We start from the raw sequence: 15,802 nt of genomic DNA, 5'->3' as shown, positions 1-15,802 counted from the left end.
CAGGGACTTTGCTCCCGATTCTCCTTTTCTTCTCTCTCTCTCTCTCTCTCTCTCTCTCTCTCTCTCTCTCTCTCGCCCCTGCCCAGATCTGGAGGTAGATGAATGAGTTTTTGAAAACTTTTTTTAGATCTTAAAAATAGTTTTGAAGTTTAATACCAAACAACTTTTTAGTTCTTAGAAAATGTATGTTTTTAAAAAGAATCATGATTTTTGAGTTCACTTTTGAAGTAGGATACCAACAATTGACCAAAATTGAAATGGTTATCAAAAGCCCAAAGAGCATCTATAATGGGCTCTCTAAACTACCTATCTAGACAAATTTTAGGGAGGAATTCGAAAAATACAATTTTAACCATGCTCCCTATCCACCTCCTAAAATAGAGAGACATTTAGGACTTCCTAAATCTGAGGAGAGAGAAATGGCTCATAATAACTTCATATAATTTAATGCTGCTTTGTTTTATGCAAAGTTTAAACTTTTAATTAATGCTAACAATTATTTTATATTATTTTTTATGGAGATGGACAAATCATATTGAATTAAAAAATAATTATAGTATTTATGATTCCTTAAACTATGGAGAATAATTGGAATTCAAATTTTTTAGAGAGTTCCTAAAATAACTTTTATGTGTTTTTAGCCAAAATTTAACCAAATTTCAATCTATAATAACATTTAGGTGTTTAGGGGCCGTTTGTTACACAAGTTTGACTTGGTCTGGCTTGGACTAAATTTAGTACTATGTTTGTTTCATCTAATCCTAGTATTAGATGGGATTGCTAATACCAAGCCTACCAAAAACACCTCATTCTTTAGGAGGGGACTATTAAACCCATGTGATATATGCATCTTATTACAATATAATATATGCATCTCATGCCCACCAATGTATAAGATGCATATATTATATTGTAATAATAATAGCATATATTATATTGTAATAATAATAGCATATATTACTGTTATTATTATTATTATATACCCATATTCATATATTATATTATATTATACTTACATACAATATACTATAATGTACATACATACACACACACACATATATTATTATTATAATATACCCATTTACGCATATACATATTAATATTATAATAATAGTATACATGTATATATATAATATATATTATAATACATATATATATACATATATGTGTATATATATTATACCCATGTATGTATTATAATATACATATACGCTCTTATATACACATATACATTATATATGTATAATATTTTTTCTTAAATGATATAACTCCTCTTTTCTTTTTCTTTTTTTTCTTTTTTTTGTCGTGACAGGAGCTGATGCATCATATAGGCCTTTACATAGCCAAAGAAAGAGGAGCAAAGGTAGCGTCCAAAGTGTCATTCGATGCAAAAGATTTGGGCGACGTATCTCAAAGTGGTGTGTTTGTAAATGCATAATGACTATTTCTAGAAATATTAGAAAACACATTTCTAATCAAAATAAGACGTGTTTATAATAAGAAACACTTCTCGGCTTACACTAAGTATATCCAAAGTTTCATAGTTCTTTACATATAGCCTACTCTTTTGTTCATAAACTTGCAACACATACATAAGTTAACCCATTAAAAAAATATCAAATTCAACTTTTCTACATGAGTTAACACAAACATATAAGATCCAGAAAACTTGTATAGAATGGGATAGCACTGTTTTACTATTTCGATTAATCAAAAGTTGTCATGTAAAAAAATTATCACGCATGACATACTGTGATTAATCGAAAACAACAAAATAACGCTATTCCTATTTCATGTAAATGTTTCTCCCTAAGATCTCGTGACTCAGGGGATTTGGGTGATAAGGATGATCAATTCAGCATGTATTCTTTTACTATTGGAAGTTGGGCCCAGAGCACCTTCAACCTTTGACATGCGGTAGCCTCATAGTCCCACAACTACAACATAATAGAAGATGGATTATCATATTTGATTCTACTTTAAACTGATTGGCAGGAAGAATCCCACTGTTTTTTTGTTCCTATCCTTTTTCGAATAAGAAGGGGAGGGGTTAAGGTACTTTCCAAGGCATAAAATACCTACATACATAATAAACCCAAAAGCCAAAAGCCAAAAGCCAAGGTAGTTGTTTGTATCTTTCTGTCTCTCTTTCTTTTGGGTCCTTGAGGTTTTTGTCTCTGATACAAAATACAAATAAAATAACTGTCGTTGCATTTTCTCATTTGGTATTTTGCCATACTCGTATAAGAAACGTTGTAGGCCAAACATCGGACGGTGCAAAACCATTCTATTTTTGTTGCTGGTTCCTTCCCTCCCCTCTTACCGTTGACTGGGTACGTATATCATAAGTTTCTCACACACAAGTCTGGAACAGCTTTCGTTTTCCTCTGTAATTTAATACAAAAAGCTGTCAATTTTCAAAGTCTTCGTGTTCACTTGATTCTTTGTTTCTTATTTATCTTTATCAGAAAGAAAGAAGAAAAAGAAAAAGAAAAGAATGAGTGTGCAGACGATTGATTTGTTGAAGGAGGAGCTTCCGGTGCACCAAGAATCTCTGCATCTCACCGGTGACACCAAGACCGGCCTTGTCCTCGTCGACGTCGTTAATGGCTTCTGCACCGTCGGTGCTGGCAATTTGGTAATTTCTCTCTTCTCCTTCTGGGCTGTTTTTCTCATTATCCAGTTTATGAAAAATAATAAGATTTTAGATTTATTTCCATATATAAGTTCTTGGTTCATAGAAAGCTTTGAACTTTCCTTCTTGGGGTTTATTATTTATATATGTGGGCATGTTATGCATATACAATAGGCACCAAGACAGCCTGATAAGCAAATCTCTGAAATGGTGGATGAATCAGTGAGAGTTGCCAGAGTTTTCTGTGACAGAAAATGGCCTGTCTTCGCTTTCCTTGATTCCCATCACCCTGACATTCCTGAGCATCCTTACCCTCCTCATTGTATTGTTGGTACTGAAGAATCAGAGCTAGTCCCGGGTACCCTTTTTTTTCCTTTTTTCCTCTTTTCATTCATTTTCCCCCCAATTATTGCAGCAGCTACTATATATTTCTTGGATTAGCTTAATATACTTCAGGCATTTCGTTGTGTTTGTAGTTCTCTCTTAATTATATAATTATCTTCACAGCTCTGAAATGGTTGGAGAATGAAGGAAATGTGACCCTTCGGCGTAAAGATTGCATTGATGGATTTCTTGGTTCAGTTGAGAAAGATGGCTCTAATGTGTTTATCAATTGGGTTCAGAGTAATCAGATCAAAGCTGTATGCATTTCCTAAACCCCGAAATGTGGTCATCCACATGTGATCGTGCTATTTCTATTTGATGTTGATTCTTTTAGTTGGTGCCTACGGAATTCTGTTATTTCTGTCTAATTTTGTTATTGCTGTTCTTGTTTTTTGAAGATCTTGGTCGTAGGAATATGCACGGATATATGTGTGCTAGATTTTGTATGTACCACTTTGTCTGCTAGAAATCGTCGTCTCCTTGTCCCTCTAGAGGATGTGATTGTGTATTCCCATGGTTGTGCCACTTTTGATCTTCCAGTTGATGTTGCCAAAACTGCCAAAGATGTTGTAGCTCATCCCCAGGTACCTCAAATCAAATCTTTTTATCGTTAGTAGTTGTCTTGTTCTGATTCTTTTCATTTTCCTTTTCCCCTTTTGACATTGCATACCTTAGCATTTGTCCTTAAAAGTATCTAGCCACAATTATAACTAGTACTTTCAAAACAGAAGACTAAGACAGGCTTGAGCTTGAGATTGAATGTTTATAAAGTGTAAATTTGTAATCCTGAACAGTAGGAAGGTACAAACGAGGGGAATAGAGAAGATTGACTTCTTCAGATTTCCACTTGCTTTTTTTTTTTTTTTTTTCCCTTGGTTTGCTTTGTCTATGAGAACTCTTCAAATTTGATCGTTTGGTTGTTCTTCCAGGAGCTAATGCATCACATAGGCCTTTACATAGCCAAAGGAAGAGGAGCGAAGGTAGTGTCGGAAGTGTCATTGGATACAAAAAATCCATGAGGTTTTCTCTTTGCGAGGGGTGCCTTTCTAAATAGTGAACTTATGCTCTCTATATGACGAGCTGTCTTCATCAGGCAGTTCACATGTTGGAAGGAAACAAAAAGGGTAACTCAAAATGGAGTGTTTAGAAGTGATGACCCATGATGGCAGCTGGAAGGGTCACAGCATAAAGATATATTATAATTTGCTCTGTTACTAATAAAATGGTGTGTTTAGAAGTGAAACAAGAAGGGTAACTGAAAATGGTGTGTTTTAGAAGTGATGACCCATGATGGCAGCTGGAAGGGTCACAGCATAAAGATATATTATAATTTGCTCTGTTACTAATAAAATGTACAGAGAAGCTTTACACTTTACACTCTATTTCACTGAATTATAAGGCTACGAATGTGTCTTTGTTATGTGCATTGGCAGCCTGCGATTTCGTGTTTGATGTTTCAACTGTAAATGAGCTGGAGTGATTAATTGCATACTCACTGAAGGCAGGCAAGGAAAATTAACTCATCAACTGTGATTAATAGGGTTTTATCTGATTCTAATATGGAGAAAGAAATCATGTGATGGTGGCATCAACTTTTAACTGAGATGTATTTGGAACTAAATAAACATATGCAGAATTGGAGTTAAATGACCATGCCAATATGGTAACAAATGGCTTAAATGCTCATATTGTTTTGATACTTACAAACTACAAAACATGTATGGTAATCAAATAACATATTCCTCCCAGATCAAAAACAAAAACAGAGAGGGAGACCTAAAAGAAAAGGAAGAACCCCACGGAAATCTGTCAAAAATACTGTTTAAAAGTCGAAACGAAAGAAAAGAAAACAAACAGCGCGGAATGGAAAAAAATTACTGCTGGGATGATCTAGCTTTTGAATCTTGGTATCTCTTATGCATTGCAGGGGCCACAACGGCGAAGATTGAACGCTTTTGCTTCTTTGGTGTAACACCAAATATAAATGACCGCAAGGGAACTCGAGACCGACTCTCAGAGTGAGCTAGATGTGCAGGAGGTTGCTTCTTTGATCCAGAGAGTCTGTACTCCTCGTTCAACTTTGCCATAGTTTTTTCTACTTCAAGTTGGAGTGCGTTCACATGGTCCAATCCTGCTTGCAATTCATCTGCAACCTTGTTATTCTCTTGTTTCATATTTAAAATCTCGCCTTGGAACTTTGCAGCTTGGTAGCTTGTAAACTTGAAGTCGCCATCCTCAGCACCTGTCTTCAAAGCTTTCGTTATTTCTTCTTGAATGTCGCATAAAGATGTGAATCTGCACTGCAGCTCATCTTTCAGTAATGCACCCTTTTCCAACCAAACATTTAGTTCAGTCTGTATCTCCATTAGGTGCTTGTATAGTGGTCGTGCATCTGATTTCATAGAATATTTTGCATGACTACTTCCATCTTGCTTCTTTCTTCTCTCCTCAAGCTTGGATATCTCAGACTGCAAATCTTCCACCGTAGTTTCAAATTGTTGTACCTGTGTAAATGAAGCACTAAATTTTAACCAGAAATCCAAGTTCTCTTCCAACAGTTCATCAATATTGCCCCTGAATTTTTCTTCGATAGCTGATATAGTTGAAGTTCCCTCAAGTTCATCATTGTCTTTCTTGTCTGTTGGTGTACTCGTTGGGGTCTGCTGGTGATCTAAAGCTTTAAATTCTTCTGAGTCTTTATTTTTACCTATACTCTGTAGAAGAAGATCCAGTTTCTTATGCAATGATTTAATCTCTTCATCCTTCATGGCACTGGAACTCCTCAGTTCTTTTATGTGGACTGATGTTTCAAAGAGGTCGTTCTCAGCTTCACTGAACTTCTTCTTGAGATCCTTGTAGTTCCGAAGAGTTGTAGTGTACTCTGCCAATAGAATCTTCTCTCTGTCCTCCATCCCATTCAAAAACAATTTCTGCCAGTCTGGTTCTTCTTCCTCTGGTTCCATATTGAGAAGATTATCCACAGTCTGCGCTGAAGTTTGCTTGTCATCTTCTTTCTCTGTTGTTTGTTCCTTTGGTTCCATATTGAGAAGATTATCCACAGTCTGAACAGAAGTTTGCTTGTCATCTTCTTTCATTGTTGCTTGTTCCTTTGGTTCCATGTGGAGAAGATTATCCACAGTCTGAGCAGAAGTTTGCTTGTCAACTTCTTTCCCTGTTGACTGTTCCTTTGGTTCCTTATTGAGAAGATTATCCAGAGTCTGAGCAGAAGTTTCATCTTCTTTCCCTGTTGACTGTTCCTTTGGTTCCTTATTGAGAAGATTATCTACAGTCTGCGCTGAAGTTTGCTCGTCATCTTCTTTCCTTGTTGCTTGTTCCTTTGGTTCCATATTGAGAAGATTATCCACAGGCTGCACTGAAGTTTGCTTGTCATCTTTGTCCAGATGTTTCTTATCTTCGTTATTAATTTCCAGAGATTGACAAACATCTTCTCCTTGATCGCCAGCAGTACGGAGAACATCTGTAGCTTTTACAGAACCATCAGCGGGATTTAGTGTTTCTTTATGTTCCGTGGACTTTTTTGACGGTCTCACTTCAGCCCGAGGTTCTTCATCTTTTTGCGGTGAAACTGTAGCCTTCAGTTCCTCTCCTGACTTTGCTTCCTGCAGTCCCTTGAAGCCATCATCAGGATTAACTGTTTTTTCTTCTCTTTCAAACTGCTTTTGCAACTTGGCTTCCCCCAGAGATCCCTCTTTCGTTTCTGATGAGCCTGTGACCTTGACCTCCTCATCTGGCTTCACGGTTCGCAGTTTATGAGAAATGTGACCAAGATTACAATGTGCTTCAGTAAAATGTGTCTGGAGATTGTCATTCTGGTTTTCAACACTTTGGTTTAGATCCTGGACTTGATGCAACTTTTCCTCCAGTTCCTTCAGCTTTTTGCTCAAGTCCTTCTTGCCATCAATGAGACTTACCTTATCATCTTCCAGAATTCGAATTTGTTCATGAATCTCGTCATTTTCACTTCTTAAACTCTGGACTAGAGCAGTCTGTGATGAAACTGCACTCTCTAAGCTGATCACTTTATTCACAAGCTCATCAATCTTATCTGCCATTTCCGTAATAGTGAGAGATGTTTCAGGCCCAGCCTCGTAGTGTTCCTTAATTTTATCTCGTAACAACTCCAATTTCTGTTTCTGTTGTGTCACACTGTCCACTTCCTGGTCCAATTTTTTCTCATTTACTGCACTCACAGATTCATCCTGTGCATTTGGCTTTTCCTGATTGATTTGACCATGATGAAACTCATTCTTAAGAGACTGTAAGTTCTTCACGGCATCCTTAACCCGTTGTGACTCAATTCTTGCTTCCTCAGCTGTACTTTCCTGTTTCATCTGCAATTGAGCCAATGTCTCTTGGCATGAATTTAAAGCAGATGCTGCCATCAAGTTCCGAGCCTCATTATCGTCAATGACCATTCCCTCACCAAATTCATCTTGCAAATTGGATACTTTCTCTTGCATTCCCTTGATTTGGTTCTCTATTTCCCAGTACTTTGCAAGTCCATTTTCATATGAGCTCTTTACAAACTCTTTCTCAGTTTGTAGGGACAGAATTTGCTTTTGAGCCTTGTCAATCTCTTCAAGTGCCTGAGGTTTGCTCAAGCCAGATTTAGGAACTGCTTTAGCAGTTACTGTTTTCATTGACCTCTGAGGCTGCAGTTTATTTTTAGCTGTTGCTTTTGTAAGAAGACTCTTTAGATCTTTAGTAGGACCCTTTGGAACCTTCGGGATATTCCCCTTTGAGATATCTGGAGGCCTTTTTGGCATTCTGGGTGAGGAATAATCATCTTCTTCATCCATGGCAAACTGAACTTGTTCTGGGAAAACAGAAGCAATCGTGTTGTTGGCATTTTGTAGCTCTGTTGAAATGTGATCATACCGTTCAGCCAAGGACCGGTACGCTCTGTAGGTTTCTTCAACAAAGTGTATCAGCTCTGGTCTCTTTTTGTAGTACATTTCTGCTCTCTTGGCAAAAGAGTCTCCATCCTCTTCAATGAGTTTAAGCACATATTGCACCTTTTCCTCCATATCTGCAATTCCCATATACTATGTTCAAGTGCCAGAAGACATATACAACTTCTTTTCGGGTAAGCGAAAAACAAAATAAAGTATCAAAGGGGACACCACAACTCAAATATACGATCAGAACTATTTGATTCACATAAGACTTTTGCTTTTAACTTTGATTTTGATGTTTCCAGGGTTTACAATGCAAACAAAATTTCAATCATATTGAAACTTCCCGTTCTTACACAAAAAAATGAGACAACATTTAAGGTTTTCTCCAATCACAACTTCAAATACATTGCAGATATAAATTGAGCAAATGGCCTTGGAGAAAGAAAACCACAACTCTCTTTTAAAAGGATAATTCCTCCAAGCACAGGGGAGAAAGAAACTGTGACATAACATCCAATTTTTATCATTTTTTTTTATCAGATGAAATATTCGGAAGATTTGAAGTTTGACACCTTTTTAGAAGAGAGATGTGACTGCCAGAAAGAATGATTTAGAATACAATTTACACTACATTTCCAAGATAAGAAGGTTCATACAAGATAGAACATAGTTAGCAGATATAAAGATCAAGAGTAATTCTTAATTAGAACAAATAAAAAATAAAAACAAACTAAGATCCTGAAAACTAGATTATTAGGTACCTTGGAGGTTTTGCTCCAGCCATTTTGACTGCTTGGTTCTGATGTGGCTGGCCCACCACCATGAATATGCATTGCTTGCAGCTCTCTGCAACATCTTTCTTGATCTCTCTTATTCTCCAGAGACCAAAACCATGCAACCCTTTTCTCTTCTCTGTCTCTCTACACCAAAAACGACATGTAACACAAATCACTCACTCTCTAGAGGAGTTTTTCAGGAAGAAAAAGCAAGAGGGTTTGAAGAATCAAAGAGGAAAAATGAAAAGAAAACACAGAGTTTGAGAAAGAACGTGCGCAACAGAGGAATGTGCCACCAACTTTCTAATTTTAGGATAATGGAGGGGAGCAAACTTCGGTCCGAATATTTTGTCAAAGCCTTCCTTTTGAAGAAAAAAAGACACAAAAAAGAGTTCCTCGTGAAAAAGAAGAAGACATTAGCCAATAGTCATAAAGACTTACAATTTTTTATTTCTTTTAAATCTTAGGAAGCCAATCAAATAATATGAAACCAGGTGGCATCTTTGCTTTTCCAGGGTGGGAAGAGCACCCTCTTTTTTGCTTGGACACCCTGGACAAGTGACTTTTTTCTTCCTTTGCTTTGTGTAGTTTTTCTTTTTAGTATAAGCGATAATCTAAAACTCAAACACACAATTAATAAAAATTTGGTGTACAAGTTAATGTCCTAGACCCCTTTTGTTTTCTTTTGTTTAAAGAAAAATAATAATCTTAATTTTCCTATGAATTTTGGTGCAGAAGTCGTGCAAGTAATCTGCCAACCGACATTAGATTAGATTTTCCTTTTAAAAATAGTCTTTAGGAAGAAGCAACCTAAATTTGACTCAGGCACCCCATTCATAAAGGGGGGGACCTTTGGGTGCCCAAATCAGTTTGGTAGTGGCAGAGAAGGGACAGGTATTTCTGTTATTTTTGGAGGGATGCTGTGCTTTACTTTATCTTTGGCATGATGAAATGAGCGAGAACCGGACATGGGAAAAGAAAACTGTTGATAGGAAAAGCAAAACAAATTGGGATAAAGTCTAAGCATTTATATTACATTATAAAATCTTAGTCTTTCATGTTAAACTAAAAATTAATCAACAATGAATAGAGAAATCGCTTATATTTCTATATATTCTATGTAAAATTTAAAATCTATCATGTATAATTGTGTACTCTCAACACGCTTAAAAGTTAATCGACAATAAATAGAGAAATTGCTCAAATTTCTATACATTCTAATACAAAATTTAGAGTCTACCATGTGTAATTGTGCATTCTCAACACACTTCTTCATGTATGTTAAGAAAGACCAAATAGATGGATGTCATGTTAATTATTTTAGCCTCCACTATGAAAAGCTGACTACAGAAATCTTGTTGAATTTTCAACACCAAAATTCAGGTATTCCCATCCCTATAACCCCTATAAGAGGAATGCTAGCAACTTTCTCTCTAACCTTTTCTTTTGGATCTTCTCCCTTCTCTTTATGACAAGTGTCATTTTCCTTGCGCTTAAAACAATGACATTAATGCATCACACAATTTAGTTTTTGTTTTTCAAGTTTACCCTTTTAAAATGTATTGGCTTTTATATTTCCTTCAATTTATTCAAATTTTGTTATAACTACTTTAGCACATTGTTAAAAAATAAATAATAAAAAAACATAAGAAAAACGTCATACTTTTAAAAAATAAAAATAAAGTTTGTTTCATGACATTGTTATCATTTTTATTTTGTTTTTAACAAAGCACGTGTTCTCTTTGGAAAAATTAAAAATTTAAAAAAACTTTTGTTTTTATTTTCTTATTTAATTTTTAACAAGGTGGTAAGAAAGTTATAAAAAAAAAATTAGCTTGTTATTAAAAAAAAAATAATACATTTAATAAGGATAAATTTAGAAAACAAAAATTAGTTTGTGTGATGCATTAATAACATTGTTTTTTTAAAAAAAATTCAAAAGAAAAGGTTAAAGAGAAGATTGCTAACACTCCCCTTCTCTTAATCCAATAACTGTGTGCGTGGGAGAGAGAAAGAGGAGAGAACCAAGTGCATGCCCACCACAAGCCAAACACATTCTCTCTTCCACTTGGCGAAAAGGGCTCTTAAAGAACCATAACACTTTTTGCAGAGTGCCAACAAATGCCACTGATGGACTCATTAATCTCATCTCTGCCCCAAATTAAACCATCTTCCAATCACAATTATGGTGGTCCACTTTCGGTCTCACAAGATAAAGCCACAAAAGGCTAAGCCACTACCCAAAACGAATCAATTGCCCCTCTTTGCAACTTGAAGAACTGACAGGACAAAAAATTAAAACCAACATCCAAAGGCTGATCATTGTCATGTAATTCAGAGCTACAGAGCCGGAATTAAAATGTGGCCACAAGCTCAAAGTTACCACTCATACGGAAAAAAAAACTCAAAGTTACCACGTAATTGACCTGAAAATGAGCTTCTTTTGAAGGCTCAGATTGGACCAAATGAGTGCAATAATAACAAAGGTTGATCCCCAATCAATTTGAAGGCATGGCAATTGACAAATGCGCCTATGAAATACAGTGACAGTGCCTTAAACAAAGCACCATGACCTACGCTTTTTTTAAACAGATATAATAGCCCAAGTGGTTGGGAATTAAGGGCTGAGAATAAAAGAAAGAAGGGCATCACAATCAATTACATACTCACCAACAAAATCCTTGGAACTCAGCGTTTGCTCCAAAATTCAGTAGATTTCTGGCCCTTGATTAACTTCTGGAAAAGAGTTTATTTACAATAGTAGCAAGCTAAGAGCATAAATATGATCATATTCACAGAATCCATATTTACAAAAAAAAAAAAAAAAAAAAAAAAAACCTACATGGTTATTTCACATTTCTCTTTGCACTGGATGATGTGCGCCTAGTAGTAGAAGGATGCTACACTATTAGCATGCAGCATTGCTGGAAAACAAGATGCGTCATCCCAGCTCTTTCAAAATTAAGGGCGCTTTCTAATTATCCTCATAAGTCTGATGGATGTTAATCTTCTGCGCTTCTAGGAAGGACGCTGATGCAGGGCCTATCCCATTCTAAATTATTTTCTACTTTTACCCAATTATGTAACAGATTTGATTCTTCAAAAACGATCGCACAACGAATAACTCATCAAAATAGGGCCAATCCTGAGATTTATCAGCTAGTCTTAGGCGTCAAAGTTCTGAAGAGAAGAAAGCCACTGTTCCATATAGTTCTTGCAATCTGCATATACAACCAAAATGCAGATTAGCACAGATGACATTTTAAGAGCCTAGAAAGCATAACTTAAAACAGATGACATATAAGAAACCAACAAGCATTTTCGATCCTAATGTAAATGAATCAGATTTTAAGTTCAGTGGTTTTGTTCTCATGTTCAATTAGCAGGTCCTTTGGACGTGTTCTCATGTAATTTCACACCATTCATAAAGGAAGGGTCAAAACATTTAAGTGTTTCTTGGAGTTTTGTGAGGGTCATGCAAGAAATCTGCCAACCAGAGCACGCTGTCAAGATAAGGATTATCTAAGTGACTGATCAATCCACTTGATGCTAAAGCAAATGACTCCCGAAACCGTTTGGACTAGCGTTAAAAAATTGGGACAGGAGGTCCCAACAATATCATGCATATCACAGTGCATTCCACTTCCACATATATGCTGTGCTGTGATGGTTGTGAGATTTGCAGCCGCAAAAGTAAGTTGTGTATTTACAGGAATGGACAAAAACAGGTTACCTTAATCACTAACTGATTTTCAGTAGTAGATACTAACCAAACAATTGTTCCACATAAATATTAAAATCAGCAAGACAGGTGACAGATTGATTTCTTCATTATGACAATAATTGACTAAGAATTCCCAAAATGGAATGACCAAATTATTTTGATATGACATGAATAATCCAACTTTATTCTTGCCAAGAACCAAGCGATCACCTAACAGATGATTTTGTCTGGCCTATTAAGAACACAGAAGTCAATTAACTTAAATTACTCAACAGTTCCAGAAGGTTGTTGTTTTCAGTCAATAATTAATCAAGCTGTAGATGCACAAGATATACGAGTAACAAAAGTCAGCAATATCCTAATAACTAAACAATGAAAGAAGGACAGAAACAGAATTAGAAGAGCAACATCTCTTACCAGAAGAGAAGTCATCTGGGAGGTTCTTGATGGCACTCAAAAGCTCATTATTAGAACCCTCCACCACCTCCTTGCAACCAGGGCTGTAGCAAGGGACCAGCACTGCAAAACTATTATCCGATTTATCATCACTCTGGAAACCAGGGCCATGAGGCTCCAACCACCCTATGGACCAGTCCGAGTCATCGGATTCAGACCCTGACAAACAGCCTCCACCATCCGATGGCACAATAACAACATCATACTCCCTATCAATCCTCCTCTCTTCTCTACTCTGCCACTTCCTCTTAACCTTTCTCGGAGACGAGGCCATTTTCGTGCCCATAACTGAAGGGAATTGGACAGTTCCAGATTCCCTCAGACCACCAAAACCGCACTCAAAAGAAGAATTTAGAGAAGACCCATTATTAGCAGGCTCTTTCTCTTTCCCACCCCACCAACACCATGAAAAACGAGTGAAAGAGACTGCCATTTCTTTTTCCCTTTTCAAACCCAAACTTAGAGGAAGCTAAAAGATGATGGTCCAGCACCTCTCTCTGTGAAGGCAAAGAATTGTGGGAAAAAGAGTAGAAAGCCAGAGACTCAGTTTGAGACCAAAAGAATGGGAAGCCCAAAAAGGAGTTTGCTAGTTGCAAATGGTTCCTGCCTGTTGCAGCAACCACTGTATTAGGAAATGATCACTTCAATTCCAAGCAAAAGCAAATCACACGAGGAAAAGTTATAACTAAATTCAATCCAACAAATCCACAATCCTCAATAATGGTTATGATAGAACAAAACAAAAAACAATCTTCTAGGTTATAAAAAAGAAAAAAATCTTCAAAACAAAACTAAAGAGTGCAAAAAGTCCTTCATCTATGAGGTAAAACTTAGTCCACTGAATTAGCAAATTTGGACTATCTCTGATCACAGATTTCAATCATCAAGGCGAGAACTTTCTATTAATAGAAACTCTCAAGAATCAAACTCAAACACACAAAAAAACCAACATGAACTTACTCAAACTCCAAAAATCACAACAATCCAATAGAAAAATTCAAAGAATACTTCAATTTCAATCCAATACCCCCTTTTAGGTCCAAAGTTACCAAGAAAACTGGCACTTGACAGACCCAGAAAACAATCCAGAAATTTTAAGTCTTCATACTGGTAAAATCTGACTTATAGAACAAAAACCCACCCAAAAAAAATGAAAAGGGAAGACTTGGGTCACGATCTCAAGTCCAAAGTCAGAATTTTTCGAGACTTCAAATGGTGAAATCGGTCATTTTTGCCCGGAAAAATACCCAAACTTTAGGCGACAGACGACGGTGGTTAACCTAGAAGAAAATTTTAGAGAGAGAAACTTATTTGGGTTTTCCCAACCCCATCATCACCATCATCATCTTCTTCCTCTTCCTCTCTCTCTCTCTCTCTCTGTGTTTTCTGAGAAATCAACTGAGAGTGTCCGTCTCATCCTGAATTTATAATAGAAGCTCTCCCTTTGGTTTTTCACTTTCATTTTACCTTGGACTTTTATCGTGGCACATTCAACGGTCACGATCTGAACTTTCTGGTCAAATGGTCCGGCGGAGCATGGATCTTACTGTGATCCCCAAATTATTTAAGATCTGATCTAAATACGGGACTAATCAATGGGGTAATTTTTAATTCAATGACAAGTGGAGGCCCAGTACCGTCCAAATTTGCTGACGTGGTGGTTACAAACCCAATCATTTCGTGTGTTTGCGGTGCAAGTTACTGACACGTGTAAACTAGGTCAGGCAATGGATCAAGCTTCTAGGAAAATTACAAAATGACCATGATTGTTGTATTTGTATTAAGGTTTTTGCATTAAATTATTGAAGTCTAAGTCTACCCAACCTCACTCGAGCTTTGGCTGAATTTTTTTAGCTCCCTAATTTTAGATATTTACGAGTTTTTTATTATTATTTTAATCACAGTTTCCTGGAAGATATGAATTTGTTGTGACTCACAAAGTCTTGTTAAAATAAAAGTCCTAAAGGAAACTACTTAAGCGATTCATAGTCAAATGTGGCATGTCTTAAGACCCCAACGATGAAAGGGAAATGCCTTATTAATCCAGACGATAATAAACACTCGGTGGTTAGTGACTATTATGGTGATTGTTCGGATAGTGATGATGATGACCGTGACAAGGTGGTTGTAGTAGGCGTGGCGGCGATGGTGGTGCCATGGTAAAGTGGCAGGGGGGGGACGGTGATGGTTGATGGATGCGATAAGGTGGTGTTGAAGACCAGGTCAATGTATGTAATAGTTTGAATCCGTGTACCCCTTAAATCCATCTTAGAACCGAAATAGCTACACAATCCCACAATTATCATATCATTTTTTTTCTTTATATAGAAAAATTCAATGATGTAAGTCCACAACTATCATATTATATTTTCATATTTTCTTTATTTAAAAGAATGCAAAAATAATATACGAAAAGAAAAGAACGAGAATTGAGCTCTTGATGATGTGAGTGTAAATCGATTAATACACAAGTGTTCCTCATATTGACAGCCTAATAGATACAAAAAAGAGGAACAGTTGATTTCTGCAAATTGGCACGTTACATGAGAATGAAAGGAATGGTTAGACCAAAAGGCCGCCCTGAAAGAGAAAAACAGTGCTATCCAATGCATAGCTAGCTAGCAAATATTAATCAAATTTAGACTTTCAACAAAAAAGCTTTGGCTTTTTGTAGTCTTTCTAAGAGCACTTGCACCTCAAAATCAAGTCTAAGACAAAAGATCTCCAGCTTCGGTAGGTCGTGGGCTCCATGATCATTGGCCATGTTCGAAAACAAAAATAGCCCAAGTTGTTGTTTGAGAGCGCCGACGTCAGTAAAAATAAATAAATAAATAAATAAATTATAAAAAATTTGAAAAAATTCGGAAAAATTACCAAAATATTTAAAATATTTTTTTACACATACCTA

The 15,802-nt window shown here is 36.3% G+C and overlaps 3 protein-coding genes across 4 annotated transcripts; 1 reads left to right on the top strand and 2 right to left on the bottom strand.

Moving 5' to 3' along the window:
- The first annotated feature begins 2,155 nt into the window (after positions 1 to 2,155).
- Positions 2,156 to 4,439, top strand: LOC117631080 (nicotinamidase 1). Of its 2 annotated transcripts, XM_034364028.1 has the most exons (6): positions 2,156 to 2,333; positions 2,469 to 2,638; positions 2,810 to 2,993; positions 3,143 to 3,276; positions 3,418 to 3,603; positions 3,949 to 4,439. In XM_034364028.1, exons 2-6 carry the CDS (start codon positions 2,498 to 2,500, stop codon positions 4,036 to 4,038), a joined length of 735 nt encoding a protein of 244 aa, XP_034219919.1. In that variant the 5' UTR covers positions 2,156 to 2,333; positions 2,469 to 2,497; the 3' UTR covers positions 4,039 to 4,439. The 2 variants fall into 2 exon arrangements, with proteins under 2 accessions (XP_034219919.1, XP_034219918.1); XM_034364027.1 differs by lacking the exon at positions 2,156 to 2,333 and having other exon boundaries at positions 2,370 to 2,638.
- A 212-nt stretch (positions 4,440 to 4,651) lies between these two features.
- On the bottom strand, positions 4,652 to 9,041 carry LOC117632542 (protein NETWORKED 2D-like). The gene is made up of 2 exons (XM_034366049.1): positions 8,700 to 9,041; positions 4,652 to 8,069 (listed from the first exon to the last, which is right to left on the bottom strand). The coding sequence occupies exons 1-2, from the start codon at positions 8,791 to 8,793 to the stop codon at positions 4,894 to 4,896; spliced, it is 3,270 nt and encodes a 1,089-aa protein (XP_034221940.1). The 5' UTR covers positions 8,794 to 9,041; the 3' UTR covers positions 4,652 to 4,893.
- Positions 9,042 to 11,483: 2,442 nt separating this feature from the next.
- LOC117632822 lies at positions 11,484 to 14,297 on the bottom strand. The gene is made up of 2 exons (XM_034366413.1): positions 12,856 to 14,297; positions 11,484 to 11,935 (listed from the first exon to the last, which is right to left on the bottom strand). The coding sequence occupies exons 1-2, from the start codon at positions 13,325 to 13,327 to the stop codon at positions 11,880 to 11,882; spliced, it is 528 nt and encodes a 175-aa protein (XP_034222304.1). The 5' UTR covers positions 13,328 to 14,297; the 3' UTR covers positions 11,484 to 11,879.
- Positions 14,298 to 15,802: the final 1,505 nt, after the last annotated feature.

The sequence above is a fragment of the Prunus dulcis genome, chromosome 6 (assembly GCF_902201215.1).
Source record: "Prunus dulcis chromosome 6, ALMONDv2, whole genome shotgun sequence".
In the NCBI taxonomy this organism is placed as follows: Eukaryota; Viridiplantae; Streptophyta; class Magnoliopsida; order Rosales; family Rosaceae; genus Prunus; species Prunus dulcis.
Note: the sequence above shows the minus strand (reverse complement) of the source record. Positions and strands in the feature narration are given on the sequence as shown.